The sequence below is a fragment of the Malaclemys terrapin genome, chromosome 7 (genome assembly GCF_027887155.1).
Source record: "Malaclemys terrapin pileata isolate rMalTer1 chromosome 7, rMalTer1.hap1, whole genome shotgun sequence".
Lineage (NCBI taxonomy): Eukaryota > Metazoa > Chordata > Testudines > Emydidae > Malaclemys > Malaclemys terrapin.
In genome coordinates, this window is record NC_071511.1 from 46,542,006 (window position 1) to 46,561,956 (window position 19,951).

At 46.7% G+C, this 19,951-nt stretch overlaps 1 protein-coding gene across 7 annotated transcripts in view; it reads left to right on the plus strand.

Annotated features, from left to right (window-relative positions):
- DOCK3 (dedicator of cytokinesis 3) overlaps window positions 1-19,951 on the plus strand; it is a 694,815-nt gene that overhangs the window by 129,865 nt on the left and 544,999 nt on the right. For all 7 annotated transcript variants that reach the window (XM_054034104.1, XM_054034108.1, XM_054034105.1 and 4 more), the window contains exon 3: window positions 9,198-9,238. In XM_054034104.1, coding sequence (XP_053890079.1) covers window positions 9,198-9,238 — 41 coding nt within the window. The remainder of the gene's footprint in view (window positions 1-9,197; window positions 9,239-19,951) is intronic.

Sequence of the window (19,951 nt, forward strand, 5' to 3'; positions counted from 1 at the left end):
TATTGTAAGACGCACAGAAGACAATTTCAGACCACTGAATAGATCATTAGTTTTTTTTAACAAAAAATTAAATTAAAGCAGCACTTTATGGAAGGCAGACTGAGGCTTCAACCGGCATTTTTCAGTAAAACTCAGAATTTGAGTTTGAATTTATAATGTTTCTCCAGATATGAAATGTCATTGGCCCATCTAATTATGACCTCATCACTGGGAGAGGAAGTAAAAAATGCTGCTGCTTGGGTATGTGCCTAGCTGTTGCTCTTTGACTTCTTTTTTTTTTCTTTTTAATATAATGATGCAGTTGTTTTGCTCTCATTGATCTTATCATTTGAGAATTTGGAAGTGATCTCAAGAAAATGAGGGGCTTTGTCTCCTGCTGCAGTGTTTTTTTATCTTTCATTGTAAATTACTACTGAATTATTCATCATATTTTCCTTTTCCTTATTTATATTGAGTGGATTTCCCAATGCGGCCTACCACAATTTTCCTATTCTATTTAGGTGGTTTTATTTCCTTTATATTGTTAGCATTGTAACCTCAAATTTGTATTTTATGCCTTTTTCAAGGCTTCTTTACTCCTTGTCATTGATTGTATCTCGATATAAAGGTAGAAAATTGAGGGAGGTATAATAGAAAAATGAGTATAAACTGACTTTACTATTACACTTAAGCGGGTCTAGTGATGTGTGAAGCATGTTTGTTTCTCTCCTTCCAATCCTTTTCACGCTCTCCACTACTCATTACTGCTTTTGAAGCAATCCAATTAGTGGATCAGAGACCTACTCCTGTTCAGATGGAAAAGTCACTTAAAAAGTCTCACTAGAAATCATCACTCTGCCCGCTATGGACACCAGGGCCCATCAAGACCTTCTCAGGAGGGTAGCCCAGAACTTGAGCTTGCAGGCAAAGGAGGTCTCTGAGGACACAGATCCCATGGTAGATATTTTGGTCCCAGAAGGGCCTTCGAGGGTGGCTCTGCCTCCGTCAAAACTATACAAAATACCACCAAAGTGCTGTGGCACATGCCTGCCTCTATCCCAGTGATAGCCAAGTGAGTAGAGCGCAAGTACTTTGTGCCTTCTAAGAGTATGAGCACCTCTTCACCCACCTCCAGCCCGGGACTGGGGGTAACTGGGGCCTCCCCCAAATCCAAGGATGCTAAGATGCTGGACCTCTTTGGTCGGAAAGTCTACTCCACCGGGGGGGCTCCAGCTTCACATAGCAAATCAGCAAGTGGTACTGAGCCGCTGTGCTTATAATTTCTGGAACTCTCTGGCCAAATTCCAGGAATTACTTCCAGCGGACTCCCATTCAGAGTTTGGAGCTGTTCTGGAGGAGGGAAAGGTGGGGGCCAGGACCTCTCTTCAGTCTGCCCTGGACTCAGTTGACTCAACCACCCGCATCATGGCTGTGACTTTTTGTGAGTTGTGCTGGGGCTATAAAAGGGGTATATCTCCTTCTTGCTTCCTTTTCACTACCAATGGTGAGAGTCGGAGCTCCCCAGAGCTATTTACATCAGTTAGCCAGCGTTTTCTGAAAAGCTTGGTGTATATAGTTATAGATACTTTAGTTCATTGTAAGTATTTAGTGTAGTGATCTGAGAATTTATTATGAAAAAATCGACAGGTTTCAAGTAGTGTGCCACCTACAGGGCGATTTTCCCTGTCATGGACAGGCACAAAAGCTGCTTAATCTGCCTAGGGGGAAGGACACACGAGGAACAAATGTCCAGTTTGTACCTCGTACCCACCAGTACAAAGAAGCAGAGGACTTCTGCCTAAAAGTTCACCAGATGAAGGAGGTGATGTGTCCTGTGTTGGAACCAGCCCCTGAACATGTTCCTTTTTTACGTAAAGGTACAGAAATTTATTGAAAATATTCCCAAAGAGGGTCTTTTTTATGACCTACAACCATGGCAGTTCTTTTCTCCACTACACAGGTTTTGAAATCAACACTAGAAGCTTCACTCGGAAGAATGTTACTACTTTTTCCCTACAGTGTCCTGCTTTTGACACCAATGTTGCTCTTTTCTGGTTGTACACTCTGTTCTTTCCACCTTATTACATAACTCCCCCATCGTTACCCCCAGAAAAACAAAAATGAACAACAATCAGGCAAGACTTCTGCTTGTGTAACCCACATGCTTTTTGCGTTCCAGTATTTTATTTAAGAGACAGAGAGGGAGTCTGTGAAGAATTTAATGGATTTTTGTTTCTCTCTCTGTCCGTGTACACATAGAAGGGGACAAGCAAGGCCATTTACTCAAAGGGCCCAGAACTATCGAGAAGCAAGGGCTGGTAGTTACTGGGCAGATCAGTGTTTTTCCATGCACTGACGCATAAGTTTCCATGTTGGTTGGAGTCATAATATTCATTATTTGAGAACTGAGCCAATCAGAGCTCAGGTAGGGAGAAGCTATAAAATAGGAATACGAGACCACACACATGGGCTCAATGGATGAACTTGATGAGATACTTGATGGTGTCTCCTGGAATCAGAGGTTGGGTCCCAGAACTGTGATGACTTTGCCAGTCTCTTGCACCCCCTAGCACAGCCTCTCAGTCCCCCACTGCACCAAGGCCTTAATACAATACATGACCTTTTGTGCCATATTTATAAAGCTTAACCTCAAAAGTTAGATGTTTTCCCATGATTATTTCTTTATATAGAAAGGAAGCCTTTAACTCAACATTTTTGATAGAGCCTCATGGATTCAGCATATTTATTTTTTATTTAAATTTTTTAAGAGATTGCAATAAATATAGGCCTTAACATACTTTGCCTTAAATTCAGATTTCATTTTATACTGTTTATTTTTAAAAGGAAAAACTTATCGTTTAAATAATTATAAAAAATCTGACATTTGAATACAATAATCTGATTTTAAAATATTCAAAAAAATCTATTTTTATCCACACTGATTTTTACCAATGTTGGAAACATTACAAGTATGGGGCATGTATAGGGAATAAGTTTGGACAGGCCAAGATAATACTTATGCTAGGCTGGTTGACTTTGATCTAGTCTTTGCTCGGCATGAGTTTTGTCTTGCTGACTTGCCCTTATGAAAGCTTGCACAATGATTATAGCTGCTGTATGGGACAAGGGTAATGTTCTGACCACAGAAATGTACTGACAAATGCATATTCAATGGATATACAAAATATACTGACAAATGGCGATTACAGAAAAACAGGAAAGTCCCTGTATTGAGTAAGGAGTAGATGGCCTGGTCAGCATGCATGATCAACATGTGAACAATGGAAGTAAACCATTTGGAAAAGATATGATAATGTGGAGATAATGAGATAGCCCAGATAGCAAAAAATGTGTACATCTAAGCTTGTGAATTCATATTGTATGAGTTATATAAGACATAATTCTTAATGTTTATTGGAGTATAGTTATGGGTATGTAATTTGAAATTGGTTTGAAGACAGATGCTAGAAGGTAAGGGGGTAGTTGGAGCATCGTAGGAGAAATCCATCATGACCTGCCTGCCCTCCAGGAAAATATAGCTGGCTGTTTTCTTTTTCTGCCTATCTGCCATTCATTGCTTTTATAGTAATTGTAACTGCAAGGTATGCTTTTGGTTCATAAAAATGTTGAATTAATAAACCTGAACATTTTGGCCAGAGTGTGTTAAACTTCACCCAACAGTTATTTAGACAGTTAATTATGATGTTTTTAAAAACCCTGAATTTGTTATTACTACATAATTTATATATTAACACAATTATCTAAATTGTACAACAATGTAGAATGGTTTAAATTATTTTTGAAATGCTTTGAATCTGAGTGAATTTTATTTTTTTTTTAAATTAAGATTACAAATAAAAGTACTGCACTGAGTGAGTTATAGGAAATTCTGCTTGCATTAGAGATTTCCTGCAGTTAGCAAGGTGGTTATGTTTTAAAGACATTCTTGCATGTAAAGATCTTTGCAGCTCACATAAATCTTTATCAAAAATATTTGGAAAACTTGATAAATAGGGAGAGTTCTTCATGGTTTGTAGCAAGAAAATATCCTTTCTTGGATGTTCATTGTTCATTTGATTTTTTTTGTCCCTGACTTATGAACATGCAGGTGATTGGACAGGAGGCAGGAGAATGCAGGGGCAGATCACAGAGGAAGGTTGAGGAGGGGAATATGATGGAAAAGGGGGAAACTCAGAGGGTGGAGTCAAGGCTATGATGGGAAATGGATGGCTGTTCCCCATCTTAGGGGTATGGAGAGAGTAAGTAGAGTCACCCTCCTAGAAACCATGGAGAGGGGGTGTAGTAAATTTTAGTGTTAATTAAGGGTTGACTTTTCAATCTGATATTCTCTCTCTCTCACACCCTGGCAGAATAGCAGAGGGGAGTTGGAAAGTCAAAAGACTGACTAAAAAACACAGTTTGGCCCCCAAATCCATTAATTTAAAAAAAAATTCAATCTCATGATTTTTGGGTTCTCATGATTTTTGATGTCATGTAGTTGGCAATAGCTGATATGGAGTTTTTGTAAAAAGCCTGTGCAAGGGTACAACCTAACTTTGGGCAGTTGTTGGAGTGACTTATCAGTCCGTGTCCCTTCAGAGAGACGGCTATTTTAAACTTTCTGATCTTCAGAGTCTTTTCCCTTGATGGTTTTACACTCAGTCCAAGGGAAGAGTCATTGAAAAAAAATGAATAAGAGAAACGCTTCTCAAAATGTCATCCATCTGAAGGCTGTTGTAGCTTCTGGACTGTTGAGAACACTGAGAAATGGCAACTGTTTTGAAAAAGGGCTGTTCTTTGTGAAATTCTCTGTGGCAGACCATTGTATCCTTTAGCCTTTCCTGAAAGAGAAACTTTCAGTTATGAAAAGTAATGGGGAAAATGGCCATTAATAAGAAAAAAAAATCAAATGTGGCCTATGTGTAACATTTCAGTTAGTTTTGTATGAGAAATTTGAAAAGTCTTTTATTCTGTTACTGAGATTATTAGAGGCAAAGTTCTGACACTGGGTACTTAATTTCTTAAAGGACCTATTTTAAATTATTTTTCATTCCTAAGTAATTAAAAGATTTACTTGTAAACTGTCAAAAATCATTCTGTATGTTAACTGCTATAATTTTAAAGAGGATATGCTTTGTTTTTCTGTCCATAACAAACCTGTATGCTTCCTTTATGTGCTAGAATCAACTCAGTCTCAACTATGAAGTCAGTATTGATGCCATAATTAATTCTGTAATATTTTTTTTTTTTTTGGTCAGAGGAACTGGGTATGAATATTTATTTTTGATTCTTTAACATACTATCATAGTAGAGACTGGGAACATTTTATAATCCAGGGCCGGGGTCTCCTCTTTATTGGTGTTTGTTTGTAAAATGCCAAGCATAATTAGGCCCTGATATTGAATGAGGCTTTTACAAGCAGCCATAATACAAATTATTAATAACAGTAATATTATATTAGAATTGCTGATTATTTAAAAATTTGCTATGTGTACATTTTTATAAGAAGAGATTATTTTAAAAAGAGAAAAACCTCAGTACTATAGTAATAATAATATACAAAAATAACAGGAAAAGAATCTTAAGGTTGCAATGTCAAGACCTCAATAGTTAGGAAATGCCAGAATTAAGGTTGTCTGTGATTCATTAATTTACTCTTTGTGCATATCCGTTATGATAATCTGCAATTATACCACCTCATTCACTATACACCTTCTAACTTCTACAAAACTGAGGCATGAGTCGTACAGACAACAGCCTTATTCAGTACACGTCCCTGATTCATTCCCTGAGCACTGTCCATTCTGTGCACTGAATGAGGCAGGGGTCTTATGGAAACAATAGTATATGATCATAATTAAAGACTTTATCATAATGGATATGTACACACACCCACAGATTAACAGGTAGCAGTTGAAGACTGTTATCTGTGCAGGCTTACCTCTAGAGATGTATGAGAGACAAACTTCGGGTTTTATAATTATTTGCTAGACAGCAGAGAAAAGTTGATACTCAGGAATCCTGGGTTCAGTTCCAGTTCTGGAGGGGAATGTGCTCTCGTGTTTACAAATCCTCCAGTCTCTCTCCCCTCCCCCCCATCTGGTTCCATCACAGCCTGGCCTCAGAGCTCTTAACCTTGTCTCCAGTTCCCACTTGTCCTCATCCTCTGCTCCTGCTCCTATCCCTGCCTTCTTTAGTTCCTGCTCCTATACCCTCTACCCCATCCTTTCCCATGCTCCTATCCCTTCTTCCCTGTCTCCTGCTCCTATCTCCCCGTATGCTCCTCTTCCCCTTCCTCAGCCCCTATGCCTCCGCATGTCAGTCAAGCTGCTTAATACTTCTCCACACTGCCTGTGTGCTAGCAAGGAGCATTGAGAACACAGGAGAGACGGTCTCCCTGTTCTCAGTTTTGGTGCATGCTGCCACAGTGTTCCCCAGCAATGAGGATGAGTAATTGCGATAAAAGTTCTGATCAGCCCAGGTTTTCTGGGATGGAGCATGCTCAGTGCAGATGGAATCTTTGGAGAATTGAGTGTCTGAACTCTAAGAAATCTCTTCTGAATATGTGTAAATATGTGAAACTTTTTATTCAGAGGTTAATAACTCAGTCAAATTTGTGCAGTTTTCCTTGGGATAACAAAAGACATATCTCTGATACCAGAGCAATCCCAATTGCCAGTTTTCTGCTCCAGAGCATGGAGGTACTAGACTTTCTCAATGAAATGATTGAGAGCAATTTTTAAATAGGCAAAACACATTTTTCTCTAATCTTGTTCTCAGAAACAGCTGACCCATTTTAGTTGATCACCCTGAGGCAAACACCTGGCATAGAAAATTTCAGCCTGAATGGTTGAAGTTTGGGAAAATTTTAAGCAGCTGAAAACAGGGAAAAGGAAATGGAAAAGGTTAAACAACTTTAACTGTAGGCATAGCTACCAGCTCTACCTATAATAATAACTAGTAAAGTAACCGAAATATATTATGTTTGTGGCATGAAAAGGGAAAAAAGAAAAGGAATCTGTGCTTCACTCCCCTTGGCTAGATATATTTCCTAGGGTTGACTTTTCTAATTGTCTCTGTCCATTTGTTTCTCTCACTCAGCTCTACAGTATCAACCTAGTTGGTCTTTCAGCACCATCAGTTTTGATTTTTTCTGTTTTTGTTGCTGATGCTAGCTTACATAAAGTGAAATTCTTTTCACCTGTTGGTGAAACTCAGGTAGCTTGTTATGAATGAAATTCGAACCCCTTATGGCCCTTATTGTAGGCTGTTGTTGGAATACTACTATCTGGAGCTCTTGTGTGACACTTGAATGGGATTTAAGAATAATTGGATTTGTGCAATTTTAGATCCTGAGGTCCATCTCTTGACTTGTTTCCATCACTGTCCTTTAGACATGCTGCCACTGGGCACCTCATCCAAGCATAGTGTGACTGCAGTGTTTAAGTAGTGTGAAGGCTGCCCTGTCATCCAAGATACAGCTCGTGGTGTCCCCCTGGTGTTCCCAATATGACTTTTCGCATTGTTGGTGCAACTTAACTGATCCCACACCAGAGAAACTGTGACAGGGCAGTATTTACACAGTATACATCCTTTCCACATGTTTGCTTTCCTGATTAAATGTAGAACCTATAAAATTCAAGTTTGTTAGAAATGTACTGGAATGTCTTCTTCCATATAGGAAAGATGTTCAGGATGAATTATTGCATGTGTGCTGAATGTGTACTCACCACAGCTGCCAATGGTTCCAAGTAGTTTAAAGAGACTACAAACACTAAGCTGTTTCTATCCTTTAGTGGCAATAAGCAGGAGTACAAGATTCTTATGGCTTGTGGTCACTGCAGAATAAAAATCTTTCAAGAGTTAATAACCTATATAAGCTATAGTGACTGTTTCAAAGATTACTCCTGGGGGAATTCTGCACCACTGTGCATGAGCAGAATTTATGTCCCCTGCAGATTTCTTTGATTCCCTGCAGAAAAATTACTTTCTGATGAGGAAGCAAAGGGAAGTCACAAGAGCAGTCATGCGGCCCTCCCCAGCAGTATGTTTTGGATGCCCAGGGCAGCTGGCAGAGAGGTAAATCACTGTGGGGCAAGAGGTGGGACTGTGGAAGACCTGGTTGGTGGCTCCTGCCCTGTGCTGGGCTGGGGAGGACAGGACTTCCTCTTCCCCGGCACAGCATCTGGGGCCTGGTCAGTCCCACCCCCAGATTTCTCCCCCGGCTGCAGGAAGCTCTGCAAACCCCACCTCTCCCCCCACTTCCTGCACCCATTGCACTTCAGCTGCAGGCGGAGGGATCCCTGTACAGGGAGCTGCTCCTCCATCTGCCCAACCCCCATGAATCCAAACCCCATCATACCCAGATCCTCTCACCGAGCCTCACCCCCTTGCACTTAGAACCCACCCTGATGAACCCCACTTCCCCTGCACCTGGACCACCCCAATGAGCCACCCACACCTGTATCCCCACCCCACCGAGCCCCAAGCAGTTGCACCTGGATCTCCACCCCACTGAGCCCCACTCCTCCAGAATCTGGACCCCACCACTGAGCCCCACACACCCAGACTCCCCTGATGAGCTCTATACGCCCACACCCAGAAATTCCCCCCTGCTGAGCCCCAACCACCTTCACCTGTACCCCCTACAGAGTCCCATTACCGTTGTACCCAGAACCCCCCAACAAGCCTCTGTGCATCCAGATCCCCCACTGAGCCGCCTGCACCCAAATTGCTCCACAGAGAACCCTCTCAACCCACACCTGGATCCCCCAACACTAAGCCCCTCCACCCTTGGATCCTGTCTTGCTGAGCCAGCCTGCCCACACCTGGTGCACCTGGCATTGAGGCGCCGGCCCGGTCCTTGCACTGTGTCAGGGTTGGGTGCAGTCTCCCCGCTGAGTTTGTGTCCTAGGGGTTGTGGGGAGTAACTGTACAGTGATCTCCTACCTCTGTGCAGCTAGTGGCCTGTGCCCACCAATGCTATGCTGGAGCCTCCACATTTATTTGAGAAATAATATTTGCAGAATTTTGCAGAATTTTAAAATATTGTGTGCAGAAATTTAATTCTGTTGGCGCAGAATTTTTTGGCGCAAAATGCCCTCAGGAATAAAAGATGGCCTCAGCATTTGGACTGTTTTGCCAGTGGCAGTCAGATTATTTCAGTATAAAGAAATGCAGTGCTACAATTTAATACAGTATATTTTGTCCTGTTTTAGGCTGGTACAGAGGAGTTTCCATTAAGAAGCCCAATGTAAAGGTAAGTGTAAATACAGTCTCTATTTTTAAAAATTATTTGAGAATGAGGGCTTTCCACCTTGCTGTTGCAGCCCTAACCCGTTTTCTCCATCACTCTTAAGACTCCACTTCCCTTTATAATTATTTTGGCATATATAATTGTACTGAATTCTCTTCTGAATTGATAAACATTGCTTCTTAGTCATCCCAAAGGTTCAGAGACCCTTTCCACCTGCAAACATGTAGGCTGCATCCATTTTGACTTTTTTTCAAAAAAGCCCAAATGCCTAAAAAAGCCTGTACAATTCTTAATTCAGGATTTTTTAAACAAATTTAAATAATACACTTCATCAAAATATAAATAAAAGAATTTTAAAAGAAAACCTAATTGGGGGAGAATATTTTTAACGTTTTATATTTCACAGATTTTATAGCCTAATCAAGGAAATTTTGCACTAGGAGGGCTCTTTATGCTGTCTGTGAATTTTTGTGTGAGTTCATTTACGCTTAAGTATACAAAGACAAACTATTTCCAACATTCAACTGGCTTTAGTTTAAAATACTGTAATTTTCAATGTAATTTGTAAAAGTATATTAATGAACACTAGTGTCTAATAAATTTTTTGTTTTTTCAAAAATATAACCTACATAGTGTTCAATTAATTATATTTTTCTTCTAATAAAACTCCACTAAGTTGTTGAGCATTTCATTCACTTGTGCATTTATTGTTACATTGTACACTGCATAAATCTGTGTTCACAGTTCTGACACAAGAACCGTTTAAACTTACCAGTTTCCTAGGTAACCAACACAGTGCCTCAGAAACAGACTGCATAAAGTGGGAGTAAATCAGATAAAGTAAATCCAAGCAGCATTTCCACCTTTCCGGTATTTCTGTATGGTTGAAATGTATGTGTTCGTTATTGACTTTCCTGGTGAAGTCACTCTTGTTGGGAAAACCTATGGAAGAATCTGCTTCAAGTTTGTATTTCAATGGAAAGGGACTTTTCCTCCCTTATTTTTTTTCCTTGAAAATTCTTCATTTTAGTACTTCAGTGAGTTTTTTTTTAAATTGTTGAACTAGTTTATTTTTAGCTCCTGTGTATGTTGTCTGTCTGTTAGCCTTTGATCTCTGTGTAGATGGCTTGTATATTTTCTTGGTGCTGAGCAACTGTGTATTTTGAATCTTGGCATCTTTTCTAGGGATACTGTGAAAAGTAGGGAAAAGTAGCCATTTTTTTGGTATGACTATTTAAAATTGTGTGTGTACAACTAATCGTAGGCAAAGCTGGTAACTATGCCTGTTGTTAAAGATGCAATGCTTTCCATTATGAGACCTTGTTTTCAGTTACTTATAACTTTGCCAAACATAAACCGTTCAGACTCATGTTTCCCATGTCAGTTGTTTCTCTCAGGCTGAATGTTTTTGGAAAGTTTCAGCTAAAATGTTTTAGCCATTTCTTACAACAAGGTGAGGGAAAAATACATAGTTTTGCTCACGTTAAAAAAATTCTCAACTCTTTCTTTGAGATACTCTAGCACAAGGATTCTCAAACTTTTGTACTGGTGACTCCTTTCACGTAAGAAGCCTCTGAGTGTGACCCTCCCCGTATAAATTAAAAACACTTTTTAATATATTTGAGGGGTAGCCGTGTTAGTCTGAATCTGTAAAAAGCAACAGAGGGTCCTGTGGCACCTTTAAGACTAACAGAAGTATTGGGAGCATCAGCTTTCGTGGGTAAGAACCTCACTTCTTGCATCTGAAGAAGTGAGGTTCTTACCCACGAAAGCTTATGCTCCCAATACTTCTGTTAGTCTTAAAGGTGCCACAGGACCCTCTGTTGCTTTTTAATATATTTAACACCATTATAAATGCTGGAGGCAAAGCTGGGTTTGGGGTGAAGGCTGACAGCTCGGGACCCTCCCCCCTCATGTAATAACCTTAGGACCCCCTGTTTGAGAACCCCTGCTCTAGCATTTCCATGCTTTGCAGCAGATGTTTGAAATTTGGCAAAGGGGTCACTCTGGTGTCAGAGAGATCTTTTGTCCCACTGAAAATCTTCTCAAATTTGGCCAAGTTTATAAGTCCCTGGAAAATCAGTTTGGACATGATTAGTAGAGTTTTGTTAAAGGTTAGCAGTATTATTTTCTGACGATTCAGTCTGTACAAAATGTGCCCCACTCAGGGCGATTGTGATCGGCGGCGGCAATTGGAAAAAAAAAAAAGAGCCACGATCGGCAGCGGCAGGTCCTTCGCTCCTAGAGGGAGTGAGGGACCTGCTGCCCCCGAATTGCCATAGGTGCCGCCCCTCTCCGTTGGCCGCCCTAAGCCCTGCTTGTTAAGCTGGTGCCTTGAGCCGGCCCTGGCTCCACCACCACTACAGAGCTTCTATGTACTGGTAAGGTTGTCTGTGCCATCCTGACAGAGCGACTGAGCATGCTGTATCCTAGGACTGCAGAAGCCATGCAGGACTTTACCTGCAATTGCTCCTCCTGGCAGCAAAGGGACACTGTGGCACCAGGCACCAGAAGTAAGAGCAGGGAGACTCTCTCCTTTGCTCTCAATGCTTCTGCTTCTGTAGTGGCAGAATGGAAGAGAATGATAAAGCAAGTTGACTTGAAAGTAGAGGCTGAGGAGCAGAGGGAAGTTGTGGAAGTCAGGATGTTGAGTAGCAGGGGTGAAAATGGGAGAGAGAGGAGCAGAGAACAGAAGGGAGTTTGGGAGTGAGAATGTGAGCAGACTGGGACAGACGATATGAGCCTCAGTGGACAAAGTAAACAGAATGGAAAGTGCCTGCTTAATGAGCAGCTATTTGATGCTGTTTTCTCTATTGTTTGTTGTGTGGCCCCATGGCTTATTTACTGCACACTATTGAAACCCTGCTCTGAAGACAGACTTGTTAATTTCCACATGGGGGTTTTCTATGGCACTCATCACTATGATGTCTGAGTGCTTCATCAATATGAATGAATATATTTTTACAACTCCCCCATTTTGCAGATGGGGAATTGAGGCACTGAGAGAGATTAAGGCTAAAGTAACTAGTAATTTTGGGTGCCCAATTTGAGACACCTAGAACCTGATTTTTCAGGGTATTTAGCATTTTATAGCACTTCATTTGCTTGGAGCTCAGCTTCTGATTGATTTCAGTTGCAGTAGTTAGTGCTCAGCACTTCTACAAATCAGAGTCCAGGGTCTCAAGTCAGGCACTCAGAAAATGTGGAATACTCAGTTAGTGACAACCTGTGAAAAGGTTGGTTTAAGTGACTTATTTAGCATCATATAGGATGGAGGAAAAGAATCCACATACATGGGTCATCAACAGGATTGGGACTGTTAAATACATCACACCCTCTGCCACGTGAGCTAAAGGAGTAACTCATAGCAGCCTTAGGTTGTCATTCTCTGTGTGGTCATGCAGTAGAGGGAACTTGGCACCTTTTGCCAATGGGGTTTGGAGATACTTGCTGACAGCAGGGGGATGATGAAACTTGGTAATCGGGTTCAATTCCAGGCTCTGGAAGGGAGTGTGTTCTAGTTGGCACAGTCTGTTCTGCCTTTTACGCTCAAGTGTGACGCCTTCAGCCCCATCCCTGCCAACCTCTCCTTTTCCCAATTCTGTCTCGTCCCTATTGCTGGCTCCTCATTCCACTTCGAGTGATTGCTCATGTTTTATTCCACAGTAGGTGTGCGTGCTTGCCGTGTGCACCGGTGCCGGAAGTTTTCCCCTTAGTAGTACCCATAGTGGGCGAGCCCCGCTGCAACCCCTGGAGTGGCGCCTCTATATCGTGCTATAAAGGGGGCTGAAGGGGAGTTCCAAAGAGGATGGAGCTCGACTGTTCTCAGTGGTGGCAGATGACAGAACAAGGAGCAATGGTCTCAAGTTTCAGTGGGGGAGGTCCAGATTGGATATTAGGAAACACTTTTTCACTAGGAGAGTGGTGAAGCACTGGAATGTGTTACCTAGGGAGGCGGTGGAGTCTCCTTCCTTGGAGGTTTTCAAGGCCCGGCTTGACAAAGCCCTGGCTGGGATGATTTAGTTGGGAACTGGTCCTGCTTTGAGCTGGGGGTTGGACTAGATGACCTCCTGAGGTCCCTTCCAACCCTGATAGTCTATGATTCTGTGTGCTCTCCATACCCTCAGTTCCTTCTTGCCGCCAGTGAAGGTTGTTGGAACTTGTGCTCCAGCATTGCTGCAGCGTCTATCCTTAGTAGTACAATCTTCGACCGTTAGTAGTTTCTACAGTTAGTGGGCCGAGCCCCAGGCTTCAAGTCGTGCGACTCCTGTTGCAATTCCATGCCCAGAAGCGATCCACACTCTGAGTGTCTTTGCTGTCTGGGCGAGGCTCACATAAGTGAGCGCTGCAAAATCTGTAAGTCGTTCAAGCCCTGGACTAAGCGCGAACGTGAGATCCGACTCTTATGGAGTCGGCATTGGCCCTGGCACTGGCGCGCTGACCCGACCCGACCCGGCACCGGGCACCGTGTCCTCGGTGCGCAGTGAAGCACCATCACCAGTCGGCACCGCTCCCCTGCCAAGAAGCAAGGCAAGACTCAGCGGCGCCGAGACAAGGACAGGGGTGAGGCCAGACTCAAGTTGGGCAGCCCACGATCCGCCCCCGGGACCGAGACCTCCGACTCGTGTTGAGCGGAGTAGTCCGGCCCCATTCGCGTGTGCCTTCTGGCGGTGAGAATCCCGTCGACACCGGAGGCAGTCCAGGCAGCACACGATATCCTCGTCCTGACGGTGCCGGGTGTGCCGCCGAGTCGGGTCCCCGGTCCCGAGAGAAGCCGCTGCTGGGCGCTCACCAACTCTCCCCGGCCAGATCGGAGGTTGAGGTCCCTGCTCAGTCCGCGGGCCCTTTCCGTAGCCCGCGCCAGATCTCCACTCCATTGTCGGGATCGCCTGAGAGCACGTCTCCAGAGTCTTCCTCGGGCCATGGGCGCTGGGACAGAAAGCGTCAACGCTCCTCATCCAGCTGCAGTGATAGCAGGGCTCGACGCCATCGGCACCGCTGATCGTACCATGGCGCACGCCATTCTCAGAGTGCATCCCGACCGTCACCGGCAACGAGGCATCATAGCCACGGTCGCTGAAGGGAGTCCAGAGATAGCACCTCCGACGTATATGTCTCATCGTCGTCAAGGACAAAATCCTGGGGTCGGAGCCGACGTGGACGGGACCGGTCCAGCCGCTCCTATGGAACCGTGCGCTCCTCGGTCACTTCTGCCTCGGTTCCCAGTCGTCCTTCCCCAGGCCACATCGTCCCGCAAGAGCATGTAACGTTGGTAGGGCCTCAGACGACTCAGTGGCAAGGGGCACCATGGCAAGGACAATGGTGCCAGTGGACACCGTGGCCCCAGGTGCCCACACAGGCGAGGCCCCACTCCGTGGCTGGGGCATCCCAAGCTCCCCCGGCGTCCCCGCCTCGTCACCAAGAGCAGTCCTCGGGTACCAAACCATCGGCACCGCACCGGGACCCGGGTGTGGAGTGCGACCCACCGGTACCACCTAATGCCCTAGGAGCAGTACTGGTCGTCTCATCGGCACCGGACGAGTCCATAGCAGCGCCACACCCTCCTTCTCAGGAGGATTTTAAGGCTTATCAAGAGCTTCTCCGGTGCATAGACACCAACCTCCAGCTCCAGGCGGAGAAGATGGAGGAGCCGTCGGACAATTTGTTTAATGTCCTGTCCTCCTCGGCACCGGGCCGTGTGGCCCTACCGCTTCACCAAGGGGTAGCCAACATTTCTATCGGACTCTGGCAAACCCCGGCCTCTCTGCCGCCCATTTCTAAGAAGGCAGAGCGGAAATACTTTGTGCCAACAAAGGAGCATGAGTTCCTGTACACTAATCCTACCCCGAACTCACCGGTGGTGGAGTCCGTCAACCACCGTGAAAGACATGGCCAGCCCACCCCCACCCCCAAGGACAAGGATGCCAGGAGACTGGACACTTTTGGGAAAAAAGTTTATTCCTCTGCGAGTTTCCAGCTCAGGGTGGCAAACCATCAAGCACTTCTGAGCAGGTATGACTTTAACTTGTGGGGGTCTCTGCCAAAATGCAAACTTTCCCTCCAAGAAAAGACAGGAAGGAATTCAGGGCTCAAGTCGACGAGGGTGCGGCAGCAGCGAAGGCGGCGCTCCAGGCGGCATCGGATGCGGCTGACACAGCAGCTCGTTCGATGGCCTCTGCTATCTCCATGTGACGGGCGTTGTGGCTTTCGCTGTCGGGGCTGTCTGTGGAATCCCAGTCCCTTGTGCAAGACCTGCCATTGTGGACCAAACGAACACTCGTCTGCACAGGATGGAGGACTCCCGCATCACCCTGCAGACTCTCGGCCTGTATGTCCCGCCAGCCATGGACAAACCCAGGCCGCAGCTCTCGGCTCCCCCCGTAAGAGGCAGATACGAGCACCCGCCTAAGAGGCCGAGAGACCAGAGGTGCAGGTCACAGCGCCAGTCCCGTTCGGCCCCACGCCCCGTTCCCTCGAAGGGCAAGAGGTAGGGGAAGAGGCGTTTTTAACTCTTTGCGGGGGGCCACCTGGCCTGTTGCCAGGGAAGCCCCCCAGTTAATAAAGTTGGTTTTTGACAGCCGTTTATCGGCCTTCAGAGTGCATTGGTCCCGTATAACGTCGGACCGGTGGGTCCTCAGTACCATCTCTGAGGGGTACAGGCTGCTGTTGGATTCACCCCCACCAGTCCATCCTCCATCCTGGGATGTCCCTGGGGACCCGGAACACGCCCGCCTTTTAAATTAGGAGATGACGCGTCTCCTCACCCTGAGTGCGATGGAGAGGGTACCTCAGGAATTCCAGGGTAAAGGGTTTTACTCCCGGTATTTCCTGATCCTGAAGGCGAAAGGTGGGCTCAGGCCTATCCTCAACCTGCGGAGTCTCAACCAATTTCTGGTTCGCTGCAAATTCTGTATGGTGTCCCTGGCCTCTATTGTTCCATCCCTGGACCCGGGAGATTGGTTCGCAGCCCTGGACCTCCAGGATGTATACTTCCATATCCATAATTTCGAGGGTCACCGGTGCTTCCTCTGCTTCCTGGTAGGGAGAGACCACTACCAGTTTACGGTCCTTCCCTTTGGTCTTTCTACGGCCCCCAGGGTTTTTACCAAATACATGGCGGTGGTGGCAGCCCACCTCAGGAGGAACGGGCTGCAGATCTTCCCCTACCTGGACGACTGGCTGCTCAAGGATAAATCTCGGTCCAGGTGCAGGCGCAGATACAATTCCTGCTAGATACCTGCATGAGTCTAGGGTTAGTGGTAAACGAGGAGAAGTCCACGTTAGTCCCGTTTCAGCGCATACACTTCATAGGGGCGCTGTTAGACTCGTGGGTGGCCATGGCCTCCCTTCCCCAGGACAGATTTGAGACGCTCAAAGGTCTCATCGCCTCGGTCACGGCCTTCCCTGTGACGACGGCACGGGTGTGTCTTCAAATCCTAGGCCATATGGCAGCATGCACCTCAGTGGTGCGACACGCCAGGCTCAGGATGAGGCCCCTCCAAATCTGGCTGGCCTCCCAGTATTCCCAGGCCAGGGACGGCCTGGATAAGGTCGTCACGTTGCCACCCAATGTAGTGGCCGACCTGCAATGGTGGTCGCTCCCGAGCAACATGCTTCAGGGTATCCCCTTCCGGGAGCCCCCTCCCTCACTAGACCTGGTGTCGGACGCCTCAGACCTGGGATGGGGAGCCCATGTGAGGAGCTTCAAAACCCAGGGCAGATGGCCGCCCTCGGAATTGTCCCTGCACATACATGTCAGGGAGCTCAGGGCGGTGCACCTTGCATGCGTGGCTTTCAGCCGGCTCCTAGGGGGGAAGGTGGTCAGAGTCCTCATGGACAATACGACCACAATGTATTATATCAACAGGCAAGGGGGCACGCATTCCGTGACATTGTGCCAGGAAGCCCAGCTCCTGTGGGAGTTCTGTATAGCCCACAACATCCTTCTGAGGGCTTTTCACCTGCCCGGCAAGCGCAAAACACTCGCGGATCACCTATGCAGGTTTTTCTCCCAACAACACAAGTGGTCTCTACACAGGGAGGTGGCCAAGCGGCTCTTCCTAGAGTGGGGCACTCCCCAGGTAGATCTGTTGGCCACCGTCCAGAATCACCTATGCCCACGATTCTGCTCCAAGGCAGGGTCCCCCTGATAGGCAAGGTCCTACAGAAGGTAAAGGCAGACGGGGCGCAGATTATCCTCATAGTCCCGGATTGGGCCCGTCAACATTGGTACGGGACCCTCCTGCAACTTTTAGTGGCCCCCCCGTGCAGGCTGCCGCTTCGACCGGACCTGCTCTCCCAGGAGAGAGGATGTCTCCCCCACCCTAACCTGGCCGCGCTCCACTTGACAGCATGGCTGTTCCGTGGTTAGATGAGGAGGAGGGGAGGTGTTCTGAGGATGTTAGACAGGTCCTGCTTGAGAGCAGGAAACCATCCACACGACGAACCTACCTTGCCAAATGGTATCGGTTCTCTGCGTGGGCGAGGGAGAGGGGTTCCTTCCCCTCCTCCGCATCTATACAGCTCATCCTCGATTACCTCCTGTCTCTTAGGTGCCCTCTTCGGTCAGGGTACACCTGGCGGCCATTTCAGCTTTCCACCCCCCCGGTGCAGGGCCACTCGGTGTTCTCACACCACATGACGTCCCGGTTCCTAAAAGGGCTGGATCGGGCATTCCCTTACACCAGACCCCCGGTCCCGCTCTGGGACCTGAACCTAGTGCTCTCCCGCCTCACAGGATCCCCCTTCGAGCCCTTGGCCATGTGTTCTTCGTCCCACTTATCGTGGAAAGTGGTGTTCCTGGTGGCTATCAAATCAGCCTTCTGGGTCTCGGAGCTTAGGGCCCTGACCTCTGAACCCCCATATACGGTCTTCCACAGGGATAAGGTCCAGCTCCGTCCGCACCCAGCGTTTCTGCCGAAGGTAGTCTCGGCTTTTCACATGGATCAGGACATTTTCCTCCCAGACCTCTGTCCTAAGCCCCATTCCTCCAATGAGGACCAACGCCTGCACATTCTAGATGTGTGTAGAGCGCTGGCTTTTTACTTAGACCGAACCAGGCCTTCCCGAAAATCCGCCCCAGCTTTTTGTTGCTTCGGCCAAGCGCATGAGGGGGCATCCAGTTTCCACCCAGCGGATCTCCCACTGGATCACCTCGTGCATATGCACGTTACGACCTGGCATGGGTTCCCCTGCCTTGTATAGTGAAGGCTCATTCGATTAGCGCTCGGGCCTCTTCGTCTGCCTACGTGGCTCATGTTCCTATTCAGGACATCTGCAGGGCTGCTACATGGTCCTCTGTCCACACCTTTTCATCGCACTATGCGATTGTCTCCCAAACGCGGGATGACGCCGGGTTTGGTAGGGCGGTTCTCCGCCCTGGTAACCCTTAAACTCCTACCCGCCTCCATCAGGTATAGCTTGGAGTCACCTATTGTGGAATACACCTGAGCAATCACTCGAAGAAGAAAGGACCGTTACCTGTTCCGTAACTGGCGTTCTTCGAGATGTGTTGCTCAAGTGTATTCCACATCCCGCCCTCCTTCCCCTCTGTCGGAGTTGTCTGGCAAGAAGGAACTGAGAGTGGGGGGAGCACGCAGCCCCCTTTATAGCGCGATATAGAGGCACCACTCCAGGGGTCGCAGTAGGGCTCCCCCGCTACGGGTACTGCTAAGGGAAAAACTTCCGGCACCGGTGCACGTGACGAACACGCACACCTCCTGTGGAATACACCTGAGCAACACATCTCAAAGAACGCCAGTTACGGAACAGGTAACTGTCCTTTCCAGTTCCACCCTTTTCACCTAGCTCCTGGCTTCTCATACCAGTCCTAGTTTCCTTGCCAAGCAAATCTTAGTCTCTCCCCTCCATACTCCCCATCCCAGCTCTAGTCTCCCCCCCACCCCCGCATGTTCCCCATCCCCACTGGCTTCCTCAATGGGCTCCTCATCCAAACTCAGTATCCTGTTTCTCCTGTTACCCCACTACTCTTTGTCCCAGTCTTTTTGCCCAGGCAGTACCAGGTCTCCCCCTATATCTCAGTTCTTTTTCAAATCAGTCTCCCATCCCTCCCATTTCCTTTCCCTAACCCACTGACCCTCAATCATAGTGTCCCCCTTGCTCTTCATCCAGTCTAATTCACCCCCTCCATTGGTTCCCAGTCCCAATCTCCCCCCAGTTCCCTGTCCTAATCTCTCCCCTCCATACCAGTTTCCTCCCTCTTCCCCCCCTTACCATCCTCCACTCCTAGTCTCTCCACCCCGGGCGCCTTGCCCCAATCTATACTTCCTTCCCCACTGCATGTCTAGCTCTTGTCCCCTTTGCATTCACATCAGGCAACTTACTCCTCCACTCGGTCTCTACCCAGCGGGGAATCATGGAAAACTCTGTAGAGCCAGCCTCCTTGTTGTTAGTTCAGATAGTTGGACTTGGCATGGCCTCTAGCAGGTACAGTCCTGCTGAGTCCTGATCTGGAGCATGCTCAATGCAGACAGAGTCTTCAGGGAATTTAGTTGGAAGAATCTAAGTCACTGGTGAGAGTGTGAGAACTGTTTTTTTTTTTCCCAAAGACTTATTGTTTGGCCAAATTTGGGCCAAGCAATTGGCAAAAGGCTCATTGCTAACACAAAGGCCACCCCCTGCGAAATTTCAAGCTTCTGCTCTAAAGCATGGAAGTGCTAGAGGTTTTCAAAGAAATGGTCACTTGAATTTTGAAAC